Source organism: Salvelinus sp. IW2-2015, linkage group LG7 (assembly GCF_002910315.2).
Source record: "Salvelinus sp. IW2-2015 linkage group LG7, ASM291031v2, whole genome shotgun sequence".
NCBI classification, from domain to species: Eukaryota; Metazoa; Chordata; class Actinopteri; order Salmoniformes; family Salmonidae; genus Salvelinus; species Salvelinus sp. IW2-2015.
In genome coordinates this window covers 10584265-10609394 of record NC_036847.1, presented here as the reverse complement: position 1 = coordinate 10609394, position 25130 = coordinate 10584265, and the positions used below count along the sequence as shown (strand labels likewise).

The 25130-nt window shown below is 42.1% G+C and overlaps 3 protein-coding genes across 8 annotated transcripts in view; all 3 read right to left on the bottom strand.

The window, feature by feature from the left end:
* LOC111966366 (potassium voltage-gated channel subfamily KQT member 2) overlaps nucleotides 1-17913 on the bottom strand; it is a 39127-nt gene extending 21214 nt beyond the window's left edge. For all 5 annotated transcript variants that reach the window (XR_002877645.2, XM_023990944.2, XM_023990945.2 and 2 more), the window contains exons 1-8: nucleotides 17515-17913; nucleotides 3779-3869; nucleotides 3196-3322; nucleotides 2395-2570; nucleotides 1947-2072; nucleotides 1557-1667; nucleotides 1053-1148; nucleotides 769-863 (exon numbers count right to left, since the gene is read on the bottom strand). Coding sequence is in view for 4 of the 5 variants with exons in the window: in XM_023990944.2 (XP_023846712.1) it covers nucleotides 769-863; nucleotides 1053-1148; nucleotides 1557-1667; nucleotides 1947-2072; nucleotides 2395-2570; nucleotides 3196-3322; nucleotides 3779-3869; nucleotides 17515-17810 (1118 nt within the window). In the remaining variant the exon portion in view is untranslated. The remainder of the gene's footprint in view (nucleotides 1-768; nucleotides 864-1052; nucleotides 1149-1556; nucleotides 1668-1946; nucleotides 2073-2394; nucleotides 2571-3195; nucleotides 3323-3778; nucleotides 3870-17514) is intronic.
* LOC111966367 (E3 ubiquitin-protein ligase TRIM39) lies at nucleotides 9634-17598 on the bottom strand. Of its 2 annotated transcripts, none has more exons than XM_023990948.2 (2): nucleotides 17515-17598; nucleotides 9634-11818 (listed from the first exon to the last, which is right to left on the bottom strand). In XM_023990948.2, the coding sequence occupies exons 1-2, from the start codon at nucleotides 17561-17563 to the stop codon at nucleotides 10149-10151; spliced, it is 1719 nt and encodes a 572-aa protein (XP_023846716.1). In that variant the 5' UTR covers nucleotides 17564-17598; the 3' UTR covers nucleotides 9634-10148. The 2 variants fall into 2 exon arrangements, with proteins under 2 accessions (XP_023846716.1, XP_023846717.1); XM_023990949.2 differs by lacking the exon at nucleotides 17515-17598 and adding an exon at nucleotides 13523-13610.
* Nucleotides 17914-20034: 2121 nt separating the features above from the next.
* The window catches only part of LOC111966365 (phosphatidylinositol 3,4,5-trisphosphate-dependent Rac exchanger 1 protein), a 113960-nt gene continuing 108864 nt past the window's right edge, over nucleotides 20035-25130 (bottom strand). Inside the window, exons 35-40 of the mRNA XM_070444624.1 lie at nucleotides 24435-24549; nucleotides 24058-24124; nucleotides 23300-23475; nucleotides 22928-23030; nucleotides 22291-22358; nucleotides 20035-22143 (exon numbers count right to left, since the gene is read on the bottom strand). Coding sequence (XP_070300725.1) covers nucleotides 22101-22143; nucleotides 22291-22358; nucleotides 22928-23030; nucleotides 23300-23475; nucleotides 24058-24124; nucleotides 24435-24549 — 572 coding nt within the window. The 3' untranslated portion in view covers nucleotides 20035-22100. The remainder of the gene's footprint in view (nucleotides 22144-22290; nucleotides 22359-22927; nucleotides 23031-23299; nucleotides 23476-24057; nucleotides 24125-24434; nucleotides 24550-25130) is intronic.

Below are 25130 nucleotides of genomic sequence, written 5' to 3'. Positions count from 1 at the left end.
ATTTCACTTGGCGCATCTGACAAATACAATTAGATTAGAATTTAGTTTTCCACAGACACCATGCGTCATGTGAGTAATAGTCATGTGAGGTGAAATGTGTATATTGGGGAAGTGAGTACTCAGTTTGTTTCTTTGACCTGACGAAGATCCATTTCAGATGGAAACATTGTCAATGAAGCGGTGAATTGGGAGATTTAACAGTGTGCAGGCCTTCTTGTTCTTTAGTATTCTTTATTAGCCCAGCACCTATGTTTTTAAGGATGTGCGTATGACCAAAACATTTCTATAAACAGTATTATTGCACACAGAGTGAGTCCATGCAACTTATTAAGTGACTTTTAAGTGACATTTTTACTCCTGAACTTATTTAGGCTTGCCATAACAAACAGGTTGAATACTTATTGACTCAAGACATTACAACATTGTATTAAAAATGAAAAGCTGTAAACATTTCTAAAAATATAATTCCACTTTGGCATTATGGGGTAATTGTGTGTCGGCCAGTGACACAAAATCTCCATTTAAAATTCAGGCTGTAACAACAAAATGTGGAAAAAGTCAAGGGGTGTGAATACTTTCTGAAGGCACTGCACTAGTTGTGCTTTGAATATCAGAACAAAGCCCAGCAGTATCTCAAAATGAAAGGTATTAGAGTTCAACTTCAAATCGGAAAGCCAGACTGGTTGGTGTTATTTCAAGGGTATAAATGGAATTTCATTTCCAGGATAAAAATGTATATAAAGTATAGACAACAGATATGGTCTGTACCTGTACATTGGGAGAGAAACGTTCTCCTCATAAAAATCCCACGTCGACAGCAGATCAGTCCGAGCGAGATTCGTAGCATAAAATCGCCAAGCATTCTATTTGTGAGACAGATGATGTTATTTGCAAGTGATGCAGACAATGTCATAATGCAGAGGATGTTCAATGACCCAACAGGTGGTATATAATTCAATAAAATCAGTCAGAAAGAACAAGGTATTTTTAAAAAATGGTACACAATGTGTCAGCGGGTGTGTCCAGACTAAATGGTGGTGCGTGTTGGCCACCTGTATCAGACCAGCAGCAGGTTGGCGTCGCTTCTCAAAATGCTTCTGTCTGTGCTGCTCCTGGACCTTCAGAGCAAAACCAGACCCCAGGATACCCTGTGTGCGTGCATGTGAGTGGGTGTGGATAAGAGAGAAAAATTACACATTGTCAGAATATCTCTACCCTCTTGAATATCTGAAACTAGAATGCAGGACTAACAGATTAAAACATAATAATAATGGTTATCGGAACGTTTTAAATTCAAGTGTGTACCAGGCCATGTTTTGCCTAAGCAGAAGTGCACCATTGAAGAGCACAACAACTCTAAAGTGAACTATTGACACAGAACATTGCAAAATGTTCCGGAATATAACCATTGGAGTTCACGCACTTGGCCGTAAGGCTGGAACTGTGAGTAAAGGTTTTACATTTACTTCAAATTCAGAAACATAATACAGTTAAATTAAGTTGCCTTCTGCATCATAAGGGTTTGAATTAGCACCTAAAATGTCCCTCAAACTTACAGCTGGGAGCGCAAAGAAAGCCACTCCTATCATACTGAACATTGCAGCCAGCAGACGTCCATTCCAGGTCTTTGGGAACTTATCCCCATAGCCTATGGTAGTCAGGGTGATCTAGAGAAAGAAGAGGCATTTTCAACAGCACCTACAGTAATGCATACCTTATATAATACAGTAGTCCGCCAAAGCTGGTAAGTCAAGACCCCATTCCACTACAATACATTCAACTTTATCAAGTGACTTTATAGCTCAGTTTTATATATGTATTTTGCTGGGTACTGCAGATAAATTAGGGAAATATATTATTGGAAATCTAACTGTAAGTCTGCCCTAATAGAAGATACCATTGAATACCTTGAGCACTTTCTAATTTGGAAATATTATTGAACTTACCAGCCCCCACCACAGGGCATCAGCATAGGTCTCAAACATGTCGTTGTCATCTTTCTCGACCGAGTACACCAGGAAACTAGCCAGGATGAGACAGAGAAAGCCTATGTACCAAGCAGTGATAAGTTCCTGGAGAAGAGGAACAGAGCATCAGATATAGAATTTGGTAACACTTTCTGGTATGTATACATTCATAAAGCCTTCATAAATAATGCATAATAATATCTGTATCCACCAAATCCACCTTTTCTGATTATGACTGGACTATGTAATCAAATTCATGAAGACACAGTTTATTCAAATTTGTAGATTAATTTACTTCTACCCAATGCCTTTTGATTGTTTTTTTTGCAGAGCCTTCCTTCCAAATCCCATCTCGCAGAAGGTGAGAAACCTGGGCTCCTGAGGCTAACTAAACCCCAGCTAAACATATAGCCGTTCTAGTGGTCACCTTGCTGTGGGCATAGACCACGGATCCTAGAAGTTTCCAGGTGCCCCCGCGCCGGTCCATCCGCAGCATGCGGAGGATCTGCAAGAAGCGGAGACTGCGGATGGCAGAGGTGGCGAAGACATTTCCCTGGGAGCCAGCAGCCAGCACCGACACAGATGCTATCAAGACCATGATGTCTAGAGGAGGAAGGATAGTCACATCATGTCAATGGTGTTCCATGCGCTCACACACACACACTCTCAAGCCCACGATGTCTGGGGAAGGAAGGGGATTCACATAATGTCAGCGGGGTTTCCATGGCAACAAGCATCACCAAACACTGTTGAGATTGCGTTGATAGTGTTCAATGATTACTGACATCCTCTAACACTGAGAAGCCGACCTCACATGACAATCCCATGAGGCACTATTCAGGTGTTGCTATTTAATAACATGGTATTGAACAAAATGACTTCAGAGAATGTGAGTAGTGAACTGGTGTAGTTCTAAAACAAGGCAGTGTTGAATGTTGATGTTAGCGTTTCCTTTCCTTACATAAGGTATGGGAGACTTGAGAGAAACTGACTACACTTAGAAATATAAAAGTCATTTTTGGTTAAAAAAATATTTTATGTGAATAACGCTTGTTTTTATGGAAATGAGAACAGCAAAGTCGGAGGAAGAGGTAGAGAGATAAAAGGAGAGAGTGATGAGAAACGAGAAAGAGGAGAGAAGACCAGGACAGGAGAGTTGTAAGCCAGAACAGAAGAAACATCCTGAAAAGTGAGAGGTAGAAGGAGAAGAAAGTCTTTCTGTTCTCACCGATAACACAGAAAGGCTTGCGGGCGAATTTCAGCCTTCCCCTCCATCCTCTGTAGCGACAGCAGCAGCCCGCGGCCCATATCCTCACGATGTACTCAACTCCAAACACCACGATGGTCACTATTTCCTGTGGTAATTGGGAGCAAATTCAGTGTCTGGGCCTTTGTTCTTTTCAAGTACTTCTGTACTTCCTTGCCCAGCACCTGTTTTTTGGGGGGATGTGCGTATGACCACAAACTTCACTATTTCCTGTGACACATCAAATCACAGACATATTATACTGCCACTAAACCCAAAGTCTTATCATAGTGCAGTTCCATGCACAACACAACCAGATGGCTAGAGTAGTAGTCGGGAACTACTTAAGATTCCGAAAAAAGATAAGTGACCTAAAGCTATGGGTGGCTATAATGTGAGAGATATGAACCTGAGAGTACATAGTTCATTTTAGGATTACGTCGTATTTAAAAATCTATATTGCACATATTTGATTGTGACATACTTTGCCGTCTTGAGCATAAAAAGAGCGTAGAAAACATGGACAGAGCACAGTACTTTTCAGAGCAAACCACCACACACATACCAAAATGTACAAGGCAGTCTCAGAGCTGTTCTTGAACTCGTTGATGGTAGCGAAAACAGAGAGGATGAGACAGGAAAACACCAACAGGAAGCTGAAAGAAATAAGAGGACATTAAACTATAGGCTCCTGTTCAAATACTTCAGAAATGCATCCTTGCTCGAGGTAAACACATATCAATACGCGATTGGATGGGTGTAAGCCAATGTAACCACCCTATTTCTTACCAATCCATGACTCAAGGAAGGACGGGTTTATTTCTGAGGTATTCGAAAAGGGCCTGGTAGAATCCCCCATAAATGCCACCCGAACAGCTGGCTAGCTGTCAACAGTCCTTGACCCGGGTTGTACTTTTAAACATAAGCCAATTCCCCCATCTGTACATCTATGGCTGTAGCCGGGGGGGAGGTGGACTTATAGTAAGTAATTAATGACTGCAAAGGGCCGTGACAGGTCCCAGTGTCTTGGTCATAGAATTTAATAAGAAGATCTGCTTTAAACAGTTTACAATTTCATTAATAAAATGCATAAGTTAAACATGCATGAAACGAGTTTACAGTCAGTCGGACCTTTCACTAATAAAAATAATACATGTAAATACCCTGTATGTTGAAACTGTATTTGCGTATTTCACATGCACACAAAATAATCACATTACTTTCACATGTAGCCTAACCTGTCATACAAACTGGAAACTGCTTATCCTCAACTGGCAGCTTCATTAAATAGTACCCACAAAACACCAGTCTCAACGACAACAGTGAAGAGGTGACTCCGGGATGCTGGCCTTCTAGGCAGAGTTCCTCTGTCCAGTGTCTGTTCTTTTACCCATCTTAATATTTTCTTTTTATTGGCTTTTTCTTTGCAACTCTGCCTAGCAGTACAGCATCCCGGAGTCACTTCTTCACTGTTGACGTTGAGACTGGTGTTTTGCGGGTACTATGTAATGAAGCTGCCAGTTGAGGACTTGTGAGGCATCTTTTTCTCAAACTAGACACTCTAATGTACTTGTCCTCTTGCTCAGTTGTGCACCGGGGCCTCCCACTCCTCTTTCTATTCTGGTTAAAGACAGTTTGCACTGTTCTGTGAAGGGAGTAGTACACAGCGTTGTACGAGATCTTCAGTTTCTTGGCAATTTCTCGCATGGAATAGCCTTCATTTCTCAGAACAAGAATAGACTGACGAGTTTCAGAAGAAAGGTCTTTGTTTCTAGCCCTTTTGAGCCTGTAATCGAACCCACAAATGATGATGCTCCAGATACTCAACTAGTCTAAAGAAGGCCAGTTCTGTTGCTTCTTTAATCAGAACAAAAGTTTTCAGCTGTGCTAACATAATTGCAAAAGGTTTTTCTAATGATCAATCAGCCTTTTAAAATGATAAACTTGGATTAGATAACACAACGTGCCATTAGAACACAGGAGTGATGGTTGCTGATAATGGGCCTCTACGCCTATGTAGCTATTCCATTCAAAATCAGCCGTTTCCAGCTACAATAGTCATTTACAACATTAACAATGTCTACATTGTATTTCTGATCAATTTGATGTAATTTTTAAAATGGACAAAAAATAAGCTTTTCTTTAAAAAAACAAGGAAGTTTCTAAATGACCTCAAACTGTTGAATGGTAGTGTATATTTCAGGATGTTGTGTATTCCTGGAAATTATTACAATTCTTGTAAACATTACAGTTTTAAAAACATTGCTTGTCAATTTTTTAAAGTGTTATTTTGTCACAAGTTCAGCTGAGGGCAAATTTCTCTACTGAATGAAATATTACCACTATCTCTTTAAAACCATGTCTATCTTTAAACACAATCACCTTTTAATCATATTTTAACAAGGGCTTAATACCTAACTAACACTTTAATTTAACACCTAACATAGGGCAGGTATATCCCATAATGCCTCATATCCCATAATGCCTGGGAAGGAAAAACTGGCCATTGGCTCAACTTACCCTAAGGCAAACATGGCTATTGGCTCAACTTACCCTAAGACAAACATGGCCATTGGCTCAACTTACCCTAAGGCAAACATGGCCATTGGCTCAACTTACCCTAAGGCAAACATTTTGACTATATTATCCCAGACAGTTACAAGGACGCACTTTCATACTTGGTTTAGGACCTCATATTGAAGCTTATAGAGATCCCAACTGATGTATAGAACACTCTTAAAATTATTTTTTTAAATGTAGATACAAGCATCATGAAACCTTTAACACATGACATTAAATTGACTTAGTGAAAATCTGTTGTTTTTTTTCACCTAACTTGCTTACCACTTTTCCCATGTGGTTTCCTCCTTCAGAGTCCATGAAATGATGACCTCTTCCTAAATATTTGGTCAAATGATTCATTTTGTGTATGGTTTCCTAGAGACAAGGATGGCTCATCTTACCCCACTCTCCCCTACTGTATATCCTATTGTGTACATATCTTACTACTACTACTACTATGCATACTACTTCTTCTATTACTGGTTATTTTTGATAACTCTTATTGTATTTGATTATCAAACTGCAATGTTGTGGGACCTAGCACATGCACTTCACTGCACCTTGTATGCCTTCTGTAACTGTGTACGAATAAAATCAGATTTTTATTTGATTTAAAGGAGCTTCTCAGTTATACTAATTCCATCCTCTGTTGGCAGTTGCACACACTATTTATAAACTTCAGGTCAGTCTTAACTTAACACAGTATTGGTGTGCGGCCAGATCTTCTAACGATGCCATCAGCTTGCTGTGCTGTGCCAAAGCTCTGTTGTGAGACAGTATTTATTGCTTCTGTCACTCGGTCAGTACCACCCCCGAGAGTGAGAAATGCTCCAAGTCTGCAGACTGTAGTCCACCTTCCTGCAGTTCTACAGAAACCACTTTTTCTAGGCTATCCCCACATAACCCAGTATAGTAGCTTTCACCGGGGCTGTTAGAAACAAAATGGTGAATGTGATTTGGGGAGGGATAGGAAGAGGCAGGAATTGGGTGTGTGCTTGGCAAAAGATGGACAGAGACTGGTCTTTGGGAAGCTTCTTTTGGAGCTAATCCAATTCTGGGCTAATGGAGATGTCATAGTGAAAGCAGATTCAGGGGGGGGAATTTAACAGCAGCTTTCAGTAGCTGAAGCAGTCTGGCTAGCTAGATAAATCACACAGCTATGCTGCAAGAGACAGTAAACGACACTCCCGACTTGCAGTATAAGACGTTTGGTCTTACAACCCCGGACACTGCATAAAGGGGTAGTCAGGAGTCTAGGCCACACACAAACACTACATAAGCGTGTTTGGGTCTGAGAAAAGCACCATAGTAAATACATGACTAGCATCATACCTTAGAAAAGCCTCAATGTATAGACAGTGGAGCTTGAGTGAAGATTATTTTATGAAACTTTTCACATCTCCTTTTAAATTTCAACAGTAGCTCATTATAGCACACACACCTGATGCTGCCAAGCTCATTAGCACTCCCTGACAAGCACACCTGTAACTGGTCAATGCCTAATAAGAGGGGTGAATAGAACACTATCCAAAGCAACCAACCAATTAGACACAGTAACATTTTTAATTCAAACAAATAGCCGTCAGAAAGATTGCAATCAACTTCCCTAGATTGTCACTACAAAAGTGACTATACCTAATTAATAATGCCTAATAGTGGAATAGACAGTGTGCGATTACACTCACAGCATATGTGCAGTAGATACATTACTACTGTTTGTGCTGTACTGTGAACGAGAAGAGACCCATGGATCTGGTCACCTTGCAATAGAGACACACACAAGTCAATAGAGCTCAATTTCCATAACATCTCCGCTATTGCAAGACTGGCATTACTACTAAAGATACATTAGAGAGAAAATCACATGAATTCATTCCTGATTGTGCCTATTCATAAAGGCACCTTGGCATCTCTCTGCTTGTTGCCGGATGTCTAGATGTTTTCACGCGAGACAAGAATTGATAAACAAGATGGAAATGGATTTCTTGGAACCTGAAAGAGCTGCACTTTCACTCAGTTGCAGATAAAGAAACATTGATCTGCCCCGCTCAGCAAGCTGTCCAGACCCAGACATGTCTATGAGGACTTTAAGAGTGCAGTTGAAGCAGATTCCCACAGATTACTTACCAGATGGGGAAGAAAGGGCCCCAAAGCAACATCCAGGCCCTCTGAGACTAAAACTGCCAATTGCAACCAATAGAAGCCAAACTCAGGTATACAATGACAGGGGAAACACAGTAGCAATACACTTTTTTTTACTAAAACAATTGTTTGTTATGCATTTTTTTTTTAAATACATTTAATGTAAGTGCTGCACTTCTGCTACTATTGATTCTTCTGGAGACATATGATGAAGGTTCTGAAGGAGCCCATCTGGCACACAGTGCAGCTACTATAGTATTGCTAACATACTAAATCTTGTCGTCAGTGTTCCTTAATGAAAATTAAGTCATTTCCTCTAAACAGTCCGTTGATTTCTTGTTGGGGGACCATTTTATGATGAAAAGGACACTAAATATGATTCAGAATTAATTTAATACTAATTGGGTTGGACAAGAGAATAAACCAATGACTTTATATCTGAATGGACAAAGCCATTGATTACGTGACACCGTTCATTCCTATGTGAAGACTCAATAGCGGATTTGAAGCACTATTAGTGGATACTCACACTGCTCTCCAGGCAGGTCTGCCAGTTGACTAGCAGAAGTGACTTTTCATAGCAAGTTAGGATAACTTATGCAGCAGGCTAGGAAAATTAACGCGGTAGGTTAGTAGAATTAGGTTAAGGTTAGGAAAAGGGTTAGGCTTGCTAAAACGCTAAAATTGTCCATGAGCTACTCCAGGAAGTGACGTTGCAGGCAAGCTCAGTGCTGCCCCCTCTCACTGAGTATCTCAAGTTGGAGGCCGAACGGGGTACTGCATTCTGCCATTAGCAACTAAAAACTTATCGTGCTAATTAAAAATAATAACTTAAAATAATTGGTTCAAGGACATACATCTGGTGTAATAGAAGCAATTATTGGTACCAAAACTGTTTTCAAATGTATTTATCTTTTTATTTTTGTACACAAAGATTGACCATGAATATTACCTTCTTCCCATTCACTACAATGGGGGATACTGTTTTCTGCAAACTGCCTGCTGTACTGTGGTCGGCCTTGAACTTTGTGGCTTCAATGAGAGGGGGCAGTCCTTCTCCCCTGGAATAAACACTAAATAAGAATACGTGCTGAATGTTTATTTGATAACAGGACATTGATTTGTTGTTCAAACCTTTTCACTAAATTCCAACATTAAAAGGACTGTGTAATTACAGTTAACATCATTTCAAACATCAATACTCTGCAGGCTGCAGAGCATCTCCAACCAAAGACTTTGTACATTTTGGAAGATTTAAAAGAGTCCAACTCATGCACCTGTGTAAACTGTCATAAAGCACTGTAGCATTTATTTTTTCTATTTTAATAAAAAGCCCAACAAAACCTTTCACCTCACCCCAAAACGTACCCTCCAAATATACAGAACAGTACCTCCTCTCCAGTAGCCCATTGATTATACAAATATGATTGTTACGCATATAAAGGAAAATTAGTCCCGTGGCTATTACCTTGTGAACAGTGTGAAGTGAACCCATGCACAGATACTGTGTGTGACTGTGTGAGAGCAAAGTCTTGCATCTCTCTCATCTGAATATCTGCGGTGATGCTCGTGGCAACGTCATTTCTGAGTCTCACTTTAAGCAAATTAACATCCCCATCATGCTTATGGAAATGCATAAAAATGCTGGGCAGGCCATTATTTTGGCTGCCATGCCTATGGGCACGAGTGGTCACTGAATGGTTTGATGAGAATGAAATCAATGTAAATCATATGACATGGCCGTCTCAGTCACCAGATCTCAACACAGTTTAACACTTACGGGAGATTCTGGAGCGACGCCTGAGACAGCATTTCCCACCACCATCAACAAAACCCAAAATGATGGAACGGTGTCGCATCCCTCCAGTTGAGTTCCAGGCACTTGTAGAATCTACGCCAAAGTGCATAGAAGCTGTTCTGGCTCGTGGTGCCCAATGCCCTATTAAGAGACTATGTTGGCGTTTCCTTTATTTTGGCAGTTACTTATATATGCCACAGAGAAAAATAGGCAAAATAATAGTGAATTCCTACATGATTGTGGAGGTAAAATATATGTTTTTGTATGAGGGGACTTTGTCCATTCAATCTAAATGAAAAGTAAAAAAAACATTGTCAGTTGCACGCCTGATTAGACACCTAACTTTTTCACTGTGTCATTCCAATACTGTGACCATTTTTGAAAAGCTGTATAGAAGTATCAACAATCACTTGACTGAATCAATTGCTGAAATCTAAGGTGTATCATCGAGAGGTGAAATCTCATACTGATTGACTGACATGATCGGACAAATGATCAATGGGGCAGAGTTTTTATCATCATTATTTATGCCTGTAAAGAGGTATGGGTAGAGTCTCTCAGTGAAGGTGCAGACGGTGAAAGAATAGATATGAGACCCGGCCTCCACATCATAAAAGGAGACCTCCCCCTCCTCATAATCCACAAACACCCCCACCTTCTGAGGCTCCTCTGACAGAGAGAGAGGGATACTGGGCCCAGCGTGAGCCATGTACTCATCCCCATTCATCAGCCCCACAGTCCAGTATCCATTCACAGGACTGAGCCGTACATTCCCCTTCCTGTTGATGGACTCTCTGGCCACTCCCAAAGCCCACCTAGTCTTCCCCTCCACCTGCACCTCAAAGTAAAATCTCCCAGAGGAGAAGCCTTCATTTCCTAGTACACAGGGTACAGGATCAAACCTCTTTGGGTTGTCAAGGAAGAGCTTTTGTCTGTGTCCTAGCTTCACCTGTTTCCCATCCTCAGACAAAATGAGTTTGGGATTTGCCGTATCATTGTCCAGAGTCACATCCACAGCTGACTGCTGCATTCTCTCCAGCTCGGTCTCAGACAACTTCTCCATCTCTTCATTAAGCGTCTCCTCCAGTTGAGACACAGCTCTCCAAAGGGTCCCGACACACAAACCGCTGTGAACCCTGATCTCAGACCAGTCCTTGGTGCGTGGAAGGGTGCAAAGCGATGGGGAGCTATGGATGACGTGGAGGTGGTCCTCTGTGTTTGACAGCTTCTGCAGCTCAGTGAGTCTCCTTTGTAGTTCAGTAATTTCCTGCTCCAGCTCTTTGATGAGCCCTTCGGCATGCCTCTCTGCTGCTTTCTGTTTCACCTCAATCACCTCAATGAACTCAGCCTGGCTTTTCTCAATAGCGCGCACCAGAGTAGTGAAGACATGCACGCTATCGTCTATCTCTCTCTCTGCACCCCTCTTCCTGAGTACTATTGAGTCTTCCATCTGCTTCACCTTCTGCAGTCTCTCCTTGATCAACCTCTGCACTTTTCCCTTGGTTTCCCACAGCAGACTCTTCCTCACTCCACTCTCTTCCTCTATGGGGACAGCCTTGTGGAACTTGTGGTCTGTCTCAGTGCAGAACTGACACAAACACGTCTGGTCGCTCCTACAGAACAACTCCAGGGGTCGTTGGTGCTTCTCACACACCCTATCATCCAGGTTCTCCACAGGGTCAATTAGCTTGTGTTTCTTGAAGGAAGCAACTCTCTGATGAGGCTCTAGGTGAGTCTCACAGTAAGAAGCCAGACAAACCAGGCACGACTTCAAGGCCATGAACTTCCTCCCAGTGCAGACATCGCAGGCCACTTCTCCAGGCTTGGCGGGGTGCTGTGTGAGTGTGCTGTCAGCTGGAGCTAGCTTCCGGACATGGGCAGCCATTTCAGAAATAAAAGTATTGACACTGAGATCTGGTCTCCGTTCAAAAGCCTTTTTACACATTGGACACTTGCATAGGCCCTTAGCGTTCCAGTACACTCCGATACAGGCCATGCAGAAGTTGTGTCCACACGGGATGGAGACTGGGTCAGTGAACACATCTAGACAGATAGAGCACTGGAACTGCTCTTCAGACAGGAGACTGTTGGAGGAAGCCATAGCTGAAAGAGGCCAAAAAACATGTTATTATTTTCATGTGTCAATATCAGTCAGTGGAGGCTCCTCAGAGGAAGAAGGGGAGGACCATCCTCCTCAGTGAATTTCATAAAAATAGTGAAGTTATCCTTTTTAAAGGAAACTATAGTAAATATATTCACGTCACAAAATAACTGACTAATCACACTGTTTTGCAATGAAGGTCTACAGTAGCATCAACAGCACTCTGTAGGGTAGCACCATGGTGTAGTCAGAGAACAGCTAGCTCCATCCTCTTCTGTGTACATTGACTTCATTACAAAACCTAGGAGGCTCATGGTTCTCATCCCCTTCCATAGACTTATACAGAAATCATGACAACTTTCGGAGGACGTCCTCCAACCTATCAGAGCTCTTGCAGCATGAACTGACATGTTGTCCACCCAATCAAAGGATCAGAGAATGAATCTAGTACTGAAAGCTACAGCTAGCTAGCACTGCAGTGCATAAAATGTGGTGAGTAGTTGACTCAAAGAGAGAGAAAGACAATCGTTGAACAGTTTAGAACAAATTAATTTCTTCAAAAATTGAAGGAGAAGCAATAGAGAGATTGCAATATTCTATTTTTTCCCCACTTTCACTTACTTAGCAAGCTAATGCAGCTAGATAGTTTAGCCTACTCAAACACCTGGCTCAAACAGAAGGATGCTATGTTAGGTAGCTGGCAATGACTATCCAACACTGGAACTCTTCCAAGTCAAGGTACGCTTTTGGTTTTAATAATTTATTGCCACCTAGGCCCGCCAGTGTAACTGCTAAACTGCTTACTGACTGCACACTGTACTGCATGATTGTAACGGGTTTACTAATGCGTTAGTTCTATTAGCTATGTTGACTATGACGTTACTTGAGGTAATATGGTGAGAATAATGTAGGCTGTGTGTAGCGGTTAGCGGTTATGATATGAAGGTTTGTCTTGGAAAGGTATTTTCGTTTGTCACAGACAGCTGATGTGTTGTGCATTGAAGTCCACACGCGAAGGGAAAAGGTGAGGAGGAGAGCACGTAGATGCGAGAAGGAATACAGTGAGCTGTTTATATGTGGCTGTATGTGCTATGAAAGTGAACTGTGTTTACGTGTGATCAGGGTTGTATTCATTCCGCCGATTCGGGTGAAAAACGTTTCTAAAACAGAAGCAAACTGAACGAAACAGAGATGAACATGATGAACATGATTTGCAACTGTTGGACCAATAATTACCCCCTAAATCAGCTAGATGCAAGCAAGAATGTGCAAAGCGGTATTGAATGTGTCAATGTATTGACTGGCTGTCACCTCAATTTTATTTTCAACCTGTGTCCACCTACGTTGTAAACTTTCATTCATTCATAATGCTGGGTATAGGGAAAATTTGAGTATCATGTAGTAGCCCAAACCTACAGTATCAATGTTATATTGAACTGGTTGAATGGAACATGAATGACAGTCATCCAATATGTGGTTATATTAATAAGGCCATGTTCAAAAATTTTTTTTTTTAAATCGTCCTCCCTCATCTTAAACAGCACCGACCGCTACTAATATCAACCCATGTCGTAACGTCAAACTATACTATTTTAAACATTCTTTGACATATCATGAGAGTCAAACGCAGACAGGATAATAATTAGGGCTGTCATTTCTTTAGTGTCTAACCTTGTCCAGGCAAAGCTCTTAATTTTTCTACTCACCTCAGTGTTACAGTATGTTGTTGACTGTTCTCCTCTTCGGATCAGAAAAAAAGGATAACAGTGCCTGGGGATTTGGTACAGTTTCGTGGAAATACTCTTAAATTTCACTTCAGCAAAATGACGTCGTAAGCCCCTCCCTTCGCCATATTGATGACTAACCTCTGCTCTTAAAGGAATACTGCTTTAAATAAGGTGTATATTTCATTTTACTACACAGATGCCAACTGATAAGGTGTATGTGTTCAAGAGTATTGTATAAACATAATATCATTGTGCCGACATTGTAACTGTAGGTGCTTCTAGGCTAGATTGAACAGACTCAAATGAGATGCTCAAAAGCTACTGCTAATGCTCATGTTCTGTGTTAGAAAAAGTTACCTGCCCATAGAAATACACAAGAGATTTTGGAAGGTACTGTTGAAGTCGGAAGTTTACATACACTTAGGTTGGAGTCATTAAAACTCGTTTTTCAACCACTCCACAAATGTCTTGTTAACAAACTATAGTTTTGGCAAGTCGGTTAGGACATCTACTTTCTGCATGACACAAGTCATTTTTCCAACAATTATTAACAGACAGACTATTTCACTTATAATTCACTGTATCACAATTCCAGTGGGTCAGAAGTTTACATACACTAAGATGACTGTGCATTTAAACAGCTTGGAAAATTCCAGAAAATTATGTCATGGCTTCAGAAGCTTCTGATATGCTAATTGACATCATTTGAGTCAACTGGAGGTGTACATGTGGATGTATTTCAAGGCCTACCTTCAAACTCAATTGCCTCTGACATTATGGGAAAATCAAAAGAAATCAGACCTCAGAAAAAAGATTGTAGACCTCCACGAGTCTGGTTCATCCTTGTGAGCAATTTCCAAACACCTGAAGGTACCATGTTCATCTGTACAAACAATAATACGCAAATATAAACACCATGGGACCAAGCAACCGTCATACCGCTCAGGAAGGAGACGCGTTGTGTCTCCTAGAGATGAACGTACTTTGGTGCGAAAAGTGCAAATCAATCCCAGAACAACATCACAGGACCTTGTGAAGATGCTGGAGGAAACAGGTACAAAAGTATCTATATCCACAGTAAAACGAGTACTATATAGACATAAACTGAAAGGCCGCTCAGCAAGGAAGAAGCCACTGCTCCAAAACCGCCATAAAAAAGCCAGACTACGGTTTGCAACTGCACATGGGGACAAAGATAGTACTTTTTGGAGAAATGTCCTCTGATCTGATGAAACAAAAATATTACTGTTTGGCCATAATGACCATCGTTAGGTTTGGAGGAAGAAGGGGGAGGCTTGCAAAGAACACCATACCAACCATGAAGCACGGGGGTGGCAGCATCATGTTGTGGGGGTGCTTTGCTGCAGGAGGGACTGGTGCACTTCACAAAATAGATGTCATCATGAGGCAGTAAAATGATGTGGATATATTGAAGCAACATCTCAAGACATCAGTCAGGAAGTTAAAACTTGGTCGCAAATGGGTCTTCCAAATGGACAATGACCCCAAGCATACTTCCAAAGTTGTGGCAAAATGGCTTAAGGACAACAAAGTCAAGGTATTGGAGTGGCCATCACAAAGCCCTGACCTCAATCCCATAGAGCATTTGTGGGCAGAACTGAAAAAGCGTGTGCGAGCAAGGAGGCCTACAAACCTGACTCAGTAACACCAGCTCTGTCAGGAGGAATGGGCCAAAATTCACCCAACTTATTGCGGTAAGCTTGTGGAAGGCTACCTGAAACGTTTGACCCAAGTTAAACAATTTTAAGGCAATGCTACCAAATACTAATTGAGTGTATGTAAACTTCTGACCCACTGGGAATGTGATGAAAGAAATAAAAGCTGAAATAAATAATTCTCTCTACTATTATTCTGACATTTCACATTCTTAAAATAAAGTGGTGATCCTAACTGACTGAAGACAGGGAATTTGTACTAGGATTAAATGTCAGGAATTGTGAAAAACTGAGTTTAAATGTATTTGGCTAAGGTGCATGTAAACTTCCAAATTCAACTGTACATATACAGTTCTAGACATGCAGTGCCCTTGGACTATCCCTTGACTGACACTCTCCTGGTTGAGAAATGGGGCACAGTGTGGAATTTGTTGTTGTTTAAATGAACAAGCCCTCTCTTGTTTTCGCTTTGACTGGCGTTGGAACACTGACAGGATAGGAGGTAAGATGTCCTCAGAGAGAGCGCACAAGAGAGAAAGAGGGAGTGAGAGAGAGAATACCACTTCCAGGTATTGATCCTTCACACATACCATCCAAATAAGACCATAGACCGAGCCTAACATTTCTGGATTGTACATCAAGACCAGAATGCAGCTGGCTAGCCGACACAAATATGAGCAAAGTTTTGCTTCAGCTCCTGGAAGAAGAAGATGGAAAACAAGACAAAGTGCCATATCTGCATTTTGAGATGTGATCTAAAAACCTTGCAGGAGGGCAAGATTCGACTGAAGTCAGCACAAGCCAGTTTTATAAATCAGCTGGCCTGAACATAAAACAAGACTAAATAGATTAAATGAGGTGGATGGTATAAATGATGCATCACGGCGAGCACACAAATGGGATAGAAGCAGAGCTGTAGTTGTTTTACTAGCTCCCATTTTGAGAGGGTGGATACCGTGTATACATTCACAGGTGCCTTGATACCATCTTGCTAGGAGGTCCACTGCATTTTCACTATGGGCTTCCACAGCAGTCATGTGATTAGAATTCAACAGCCTATTTAACCTGCCATTGTGGCGTGTGTGGGTTGCCTTTGATACAAGCATGATGTGCTAACAACATAGATCCTGTCTAAAAGAGAATTTGATTGGAGGCATTGGTAACATATCACATGCCTATAGGCTACATCCTTATCATATAAGATGACAGCTTACTACATGGAAGTAAGGCATTGTCTAGGTTAGATGATCCTCTACGAGTCTACTACCTACTAGCAGCTAGTTTCAATGATGACCCCCAAAAGCTACCCAGGGTCAAATGAGGGCTGAGCTTCAAGTAGCTGTTACAGTATCCCATTATTAATGGTTGACGACAACCCCAACAGGCAAGACTCAGTTAGGCCTAAGTGTATTATAACTCGAGGCAAATTTTGGGGTATTCAATTTCTGAGATTTGTACACAGATTTCCTAGCTTTGTTCCAATTTCAGCACGTAGGCCTACTACACAACTAAGCTGGCTCTTCATAAAATAGGTCTACAAACAAATTAATTTACGGTGCAGGGCAACTTCATGCCATCACAATCGCTCATTAGGCCTGTACAATGTATCAGATTTTAACTAGAGCCTCAGCAGTGAAGTCCCAGGGTGCTGGACGCCCTCATAACTACACTGATCAATTTGAATGACTCAGAGACAATGACTTGCTTGCTTGCGCGTTAGTCTAATACATTTGGCAATATACTTTTTTGGTTGATACGGTTGTCATGCATATTTCCTGATACAGGGCCGCTTAGTATCGAAAAGCGTCTGTGTATGTGTTGGCCCGTCGGACTATACAGGCCATGCATGACTGCAACGTCAATTAGTTAAAGTATCGACGCCGCACGGGAGCTGTCCACCAGGCAAAGGTGCTGAAAGAGAAAAGGAGCGCCAATGGGGGGGGGGGGGGGGTTACTAAAGGTTTGGCACAAAGTTGGCAAATAGGCCTGCTATGCATGTGAATGATTGCATGGACGTTATGCAGGGGGTGGGTTAGCCTAAATATTGTTTCCCTATGCAGATAAGGGCTGTGGTAGTGGTGATTCACACTAGTCTACTCCTGCTCAACCCTTTTTTATCTGCAGAAAACGCATCACTGAAGAACAATGGCTACAATTCCAACTTCACACCCCAAATAGCTACGCATGATATGTCTTACCCCAACCTATGACACTACATTCGGGGCCACATAATATTAAACATGCTTGTCTAGCCTCTATGCTGAGTTCCTTATCCGAGTGGCTTGGTATACTTACACATAAGCGTGGTAAATAAACGCCCATCCCCGCGGTCTTTCAAGTGCATTATATAGAAAATTCTGTAGTTTCCTATAGCTGGGGTTTTTCTTCGGCGTTCTCCCACCTCTTATGGCACTGGACCTCCGTCTGCATAGGATACTGGTCCGCTTTGTGCTTTCCGAGCCCGCAATCAGCTGCGCCCCGTCCCTGCTAGATTCGGGAGCCCCGGGGTCCAATCCGACAAAGCCGACTTTGTGCTTCTTCTCTCCGGCTTGAGTTGGGTAAACCCCGCCGTTAACATTTTTCTGCACCATTCTAAAGTCGAGGTGACTCAAACCGGGAGTTTTCAATCTCGTTGCGGGGTAGCATCACTGGTGAGTGTTGTGTGTGCTCGTAAATGCAGTCGTTGTCCCTCTGGAATAGCAATTGCAATGTCCATGCGATTGCGAATCTGCAATGTGTAGCCTATACCGTATAGGCTTCTCTCTCAGCTCCTTCCGGCCGTCTGACAAGCCTGGGTAGGGGGAAATGCGCTTTAAATATTTAACAATCTATACACGTAGGCCTAAGCTAAATTATTTAAATATATATATATACTGAACAAAAATATAAACGCAACATGTAAAGTGTTGGCCCCATGTTTCATCAGCTGAAATAAAACATCCTCAATTTTCCATACACACAAAAAGCTTATTGCTCTCAAATTTTGTGCAGAGATTTGTTTACATCCCTGTTAGTGAGCATTTCTCATTTGCCAAGATAATCCATCCACTTGACAGATGTGGCATATCAAAAAGCTGATTAAACAGCATAATCATTACACAGGTGCACCTTGAGGCATCTGTGGCATTGTGTTGTGTGCACATTTTAACTGCATATTTTAGAGTGATCTTTTATTTTCCCCAGCGCGAGGTGTACCTGTGTAATGATCATGCTGTTTAAATCAGGACTGGCCACCCCTCAGAGCCTGGTTCTTCTCGAGATTTCTTCTTAGGTTCCTGACTTTCTAGGGAGTTTTTTCTAGCCACCTTCTACATCTGCATTGCTTGCTGTTTGGTGTTTTAGGCTGGGTTTCTGTATAGCACTTTGTGACTTCGGCCGACGTAAAAAGGTCTTTATAAATACATTTGATTGATCAGCTTATTGACATGCCACACAATAAAAGTCCACTCTAAAATGTGTAGTTTAGTCACACAACACAATGCCACAGATGTCTCAAGTTTTGAGGGCGTAGTGCAGGAATGCTGAGTGCAGGAATGTCCACCAGAGCTGTTGCTAGAGAATTTAATGTTTATTTCTCTACCATAAGCTGCCTCCAACGTTGGTTTAGAGAAATTGGCATTACGTCTAACCTGCCTCACAATCGCAGACCTCGTGCCTCCACGCCAGCCCAGGACCTCCACATCTGGCATTCTTCACCTGCGGGATCGTCTGAAACCAGCAACCCGGAGAGCTGATGTAACTGAGGAGTATTTCTGTCTGTAATAAAGCCATTTTGAGTGGAAAAACTGGCAAATGGATGGTTTAGGACGACCTTAGAACTTGCTAATTTAAAGTCGAAGTTGTAAACAAGATTCCTGTACGCAAGTACACAGGCCTCGATGGATTGTTAAGAAATTCTAAAATGATTCATTCCAATATCCCTCTTTGCCATCACTCAAGTATTGCTCCTCAGTCAACACTCCCTTCAGGTTATGACAGGGGAGAGCATAGCCTCAGGCTTTCATTATATCTTGCACACAGGTAATGCAAAGTCTTCCTTAGTCAAGATAATGGAAACAAACATAATCATACTGTATGTTGCTTCCCTATCATGTTCACAGTTGGGATTGAGCGTAAAGGATACATGCTACAGCAATAAGGCTCCCTCCCTGAATCTCTTATTAAGTTAAGTCTTGGAGGGCCCCTGTATGGAAGACTGGAAGCCCTCTAGAGACAGGCCTAATGGTAGAAGTGGTGATAGGGGCAGTTGGACAGAGAGAAATTAAGACTTCCCTCAGATAGAAAATGGCTGTGTAAAATCAATGTACAAAGCAACCCAACATGGCATCCGTGTTTCCATTTCACATCATTCAAGAGGGCTGACATGATTGATCCAAAACAGAATCTTACACATATGCAAGAGTAAAGATGTGATGGTGTCTCTCTCTGTGTGTACGTGTCTATATTTCCATATCATCATCATAATCACCAGAGTGAGACCACATACTAGGAATTAGAACACACTCAACCACAACCACCATGGTGCACCCACTACAAAACCACCACCTACGCCTGGCCTGTAAGCCAATAATAGACCTTCACTCACACAACTGGTTTAAATTCAATAAGTGATGGACTCCATGATTATGGAGCCTGAAGGTGTTCTTGGGAGGGTCCCCTAAGAAAAAAAGTCAGCTTAACAGAAAGGTGGATCACAATTTGGGGTAACACTTATTTTTACAGTCATATCAATGTATCAAGATATCAATGTATTTACCTGGAATTAAGAAACTGTGTGGGTACCTCAATACTTCTTAGAATTCAACAATGTTTTGTGAATAGCATTTTATTTTACTAGCTTGTTAAAGGTCAATTTACAATGGTACTTTTAGATAGAAATATTCAAAAACATATTTGTACAATTATTTTCAGGCAACATAAAATTGCAAATAAAGTATGTACAGCGATGAGAAATTAAAACAAGTAAATGTTACATTTCTATCAATAGGTGAACTGGTAAGAGTGGAACAATTTATCACTTAATGACAGCTATGCCAAAACCAGAGGCTGTAAAGAGAATTTAAACCTGGGTGTGTTCGGAAAACATAAAAAAATAAATGTTTTGCAACAGAAAACAAAAGTAAGCGTTTTCGAATTGGACAAGTCCAGGTAGTCCCTTCCTGTTTTACTTTATTTATTTTTTCAACATTGGGTGCCACATTTTGTGCCTAATGAACATGACCCTCCTCAATTGGGACCTGACAAGAGCTTCAAAATAAATAACAAGGGCTGAGCAACTAGTCAGAGTGCAGCATCTCGACACAGATACAAACCATGCTAAAACGAAAGTGGAGCCATTTTAACGTTCAACAACGTCGTCAGTGTGGATATATACGCGACACCAAAATCCGTCCCTGTCCAAATGTACAATATGAATACCCCAAATAGTTCAAACGTTTTACATACTATATTATGTCCATAAAAATAATCACATTTAAATTATAGCATTAACTCTGCTGCCAATGGCATAGATATAGACCATACTCTATTTTCTCTGACACAGACATTGGTTACAGTAAGTATGTACAAGAAATATAACATCTTCAATAAAATGATGCTACTGTTTATCAAGAGTTAACTTCACTGATCCCTTTGTTGTCATCATCCTCGGGACGGTTTACAGTACTTTGTGCTAACACTTCAGAGTAATTAGATGAATCCTTGTGCTCATTTAAATATCGAAACATTAAAATCAAATCGCAAAGAGGTCTTGTGAGTTGGCTGGGTCAACAGGAGACAATCTCCCACTATTAATATTACTGAATATATATTAATACTTTAAAAGGCTTAAAAAATTCCAACCTGTTGACTCGGGATGCAGATTGGAAAACACAAAAAACTCTGAGATTAGATAAAGTTAGCTTGTTTCCCCGACTCAGATTAAAACTCCCCTTCCTATTCATTTTTAACAAAACTCCCTGCATTTTAACACTTGTCAACAGATCAAACTCCCGAGGAAATGACAAAGACAAAATAAAAAAAAATAGATAAGGAGTTCTTTAAAAAAAAACATGGCATGCCATTGCTCCATTAAATACTGCATGATGCGTAGGCTGGAATGCTTTCAATTCTTGAATACCTGATATTATTGAGTAATACAATAAATCACTATGCATCATAGTGCAGTAATACAGTACTCACACTAGCCTACAGTAATTGCACATTCGCCGCATGCAAGGGGGGCTAAGGCAAAGGGCAGCCCATACCATCCATCTTTCCATCCATCCCTATCATTTCACCCTTCTCTCCTCCTTGATGCAGTGCCTCCTGTTCCTAGCTGCAATACCAGACACACTGTCTGACGGAGATACCACACACTGGCGTTGCAGTCCAAGGCAAAGTGAATAAAGAAGAAGAATGTCTGCTACAAGCGGTTTTTGCGTTAATCCAGTTAATAATAGCCCGGTGTGAGCATTGTCGAGGTGGCGGACATATTTTTGTTAGATCATGTCTTGTCTGATGTCACCATCCCCACACTCCTCTCTAGGTTCCCAACAATGGGTTTCCAGGTCAGTAACAGCAGTCTCATGTCACAGAGGGGTTCGTTTGGGGGGGGGGGGGGGGCTATACAGGACACCACGGACCCTGTGGGATCCAGACTCTTGATGTTTCTGTGCTGGAATGTTCCATTCGGGGACATGGTTGGGGGGGTACCACACAAGGGTTTGGTCTTATGTCTATGACTCTTGGATGGGAGAGCAGAGCAGAGAGCTCCCTGTTCTCCCTCCTCCCCCATTCTACCTTACCCATTCATCCATGATCTCTAGTCACCGAGGCTTCAGTATATTGCTAATACAAAATAAATTGCTCTACTAGGAATAAAAACACAGCACCCCTTTCTTTTATAGATCTCCGTCTTGGGGTGGTAGACACAACTTGAAGAGCCTGTGGGAAAGGAGGAAAAATAGGAAATTAAGATCTGAACTTAGCGTAGCCTGCTTCCAGACCTGTTTGTGCTGTCGAATCCTACAGCACAAACAGATCTGGAACCAGGTTAGTACTTTCAAACTACTTTGTAACTATAGTCTGTACCTTGGGGCTGCGGGTGGCATCTGGTCCATCACTTTGAGGTTTTTAGCCGAGATCTCTACCCTGGTGCCCTGTCAGAGAAGAGAGAGAAGAGAGAAAGACAATGTTTACATATTTAGACTGAGGACAAGTGCCCACGTAGTTCTAGCTACTGTACCCAAATCATCTATCTGCTCAGACAGTGTACCTAAAGTTGTATTCCTACTTAATGCCTTCAGGATAAGAGCGACCCACACTTATTGGTGAAAAACGACTACGTGTAAACTAAATGTACCTGTTCCACTGCATCGTATGTAGTGAATGTTTTAGAATGAACCAAGGTTAAAAGTGAAGTCTTGTTTGCCACTTCGGTACTGCTTGGTAAGGCTATGGTATACAGTAGGTGGAAGTTGCCTCCTTTCATGTTCAGTTTCCATTAAAGATTAGCAAGGGGATAGAGAGAGATCTGGGTTGTAAATATTATGCACCAAACGGAAGAAAACGGACTGAAACACGGAGGGACTACCTGAATTTGTCCTATAAAGAAACATTCGGTTTCCATTGCAAAATGTTTTGTTTTACGGTGTGCCCTAATGAACACGACCCAGGTCCGAGATCTGTTGCTAAGGATGTAAAGCGCTGAAGGGTGTGTTTAGGGCACCTGTTTCCGCATGATGTCCATGGTCTGCATGATGCAGCGGGGCATGAGGCTGTGGTTCCGCGCCAGGATCATGGCCTGCTCCAGGGTCACGCTCAGGGTGCACCTACTCAACACAAAAGGTCAGAGGTTAGGAGGTCGGTGTTTTAACTATGTGTCATGAGAGTACAGTGTTATGTAAAGGCTGCTGTGTGGAAGCTAATAGGAGAAGGGGTTGAAAATACACCGTTTTGAAGTGGGTAAGGCATATGTTGCATAATGCATGTTTAAGCAATACATCTGACACAGCAATGCATAGATATTCATGAGTGTTTGCTCAAGCTGACACGTAAACTGTCAGCCCTTATGCATCCCTTTGAAGTTCAACCGACTGACCTTTGCATGCCGGTGGCACACATGGTGATGTGGCAGGCGCCCAGGCGGTTGCACAGCTCCGAGGACACACACAGCACGCTGACGCCCGACAGGTGGCCCGCTGCGTTGGGACGCACATTCAGGTACGAGTGCATCAGGCGACATAGGTCGTCCAGGGTGTTGAGGGGTCGTAGGAGCTGGGGGGGACAGGGGTTTAGGGGTCAAAATCTTAAAGGTGTACTCCAACTTTCCTTTCAAAAGTACTGCCCCTGGGCCTTCCGTGTGGCGCAGTGGTCTAAGGCACTGCATCGCAGTGCTAGCTGTGCCACTAGAGATTCTGGGTTCGAATCCAGGCTCTTTTGCAGCCAGCCACGACCGGGAGACCCATGGGGCGGCGCACAATTGGCCCAGCTTCGTCCGGGTTAGGAGAGGGTTTGGCCGGCAGGGATGTCCTTGTCCCATCGCCACAACTGTGGCGGGCCGGGCGCAGTGCACGCTGACACGGTCGCCAGGTGTAAGGTGTTTCCTCCGACACATTGGTGTGGCTGGCTTCTGGGTTAAGTGGGCATTGTGTCAAGAAGCAGTGTGGCTTGGTTGGGTTGTGTTTCAGAGGACGCCTCTCCCGAGTCCTTGCGGGAGTTGCAGCGATGAGACAAAACTGGGACTACCAATTGGATACCCCGAAATTGGGGAGAAAAAGGGGTAAATATATATATATATTTTTAAGTACTGCCCCTGAGCTTGTTTGTAAACAGAGAGCCATTTTGATTTCTGTTTACCTGGTCTATCTTCATAGCCGTGGTGTTAGAGTCAGTGGGTAGATTTGACTTCTCCAGGTAAAAAGCCCTGTTAGAACACAATGAGTTATCATTCAATATGAATGCTATTGACCAATTAATTTACCTGTTGATATTCTATTTCCTCTGTAAAAACTTCAGGCAAAAGTCAATTTCTACAGCTAATACAAGTAGCCAAAATAATCAGCATAGGAATAAACTTTGTAGGTAGTACAATACAGTGGTGGGTAGTACAATACAGTGGTGGGTAGTACAATACATATCACCATATGTCAGGTGTGTAGGTAACAACCTGGGTTTGACTATGTAAGTGGGTAGTACAATGAATATGACTGTATATAAAGTGTATCTATTTCTACCTGAGTTTTCGGTAGTAGGCTTTGACCCTTTCCAGTGCGACGGCGTTGGTGCGTTGCTGGAACTCTTCTACGGACACGTAGTCCTGCTCAGACACTCCCTCTGGCCTCTCCAGGGCTGACCATGGGACAGAGGTAACACATTAACAACACAGTACACCCACCCACCCACCCACATATATACATACATTCTATGACCTGCGCTCACATTCTATGAGCTGCGCTCACATTCTATGACCTGCGCTCAGCAGGTTTGCGTGTATGTGGGACAAGTAACCACATTGTGACCTACACATTGATAATACTTCACATCTAAAAGTGACAGCTCTACTAAAGTCCGTCTCTGACAAGTGAATCTGTATTTAATTCAACAACTGTATTCCATAGAAGCGGCCTGTAGGTGGCGCTAACATCCCGTTTATTCCTAGTTCTCTGACTGCAGTACAGTATTACATTTCATTACAGGCTTCTTCTTTGAGGCAGCCACTTAACGTGAGCCTTCCCTACTGGGTTATTGTCCCAATTGGCACGTGTATGGAAAATGAAGCATAATTCCAGCCACTTCTACTGACCCGGTGCAGGTCGAAAGAGCGTCGCAGTGAAAGAATAGAGGGGGAGTGGCTAGATAAGCACAGAATACATTTCCCGGTTATACTTACACAGTCCGTTATTCAAATGGTAGTTACGACAATGTAAATG

Excerpts from the sequence above, each read along its gene's own strand:
- LOC111966367 (XM_023990948.2), bottom strand. The coding sequence starts at position 17,563 with ATGCACTTGAAAGACCGCGGGGATGGGCGTTTATTTACCACGCTTATG. Across the intron at positions 11,819-17,514 it reads TTTATTTACCACGCTTATGT|CTATGGCTTCCTCCAACAGT; the intron begins GTAAGTATACCA and ends GGCCTCTTTCAG.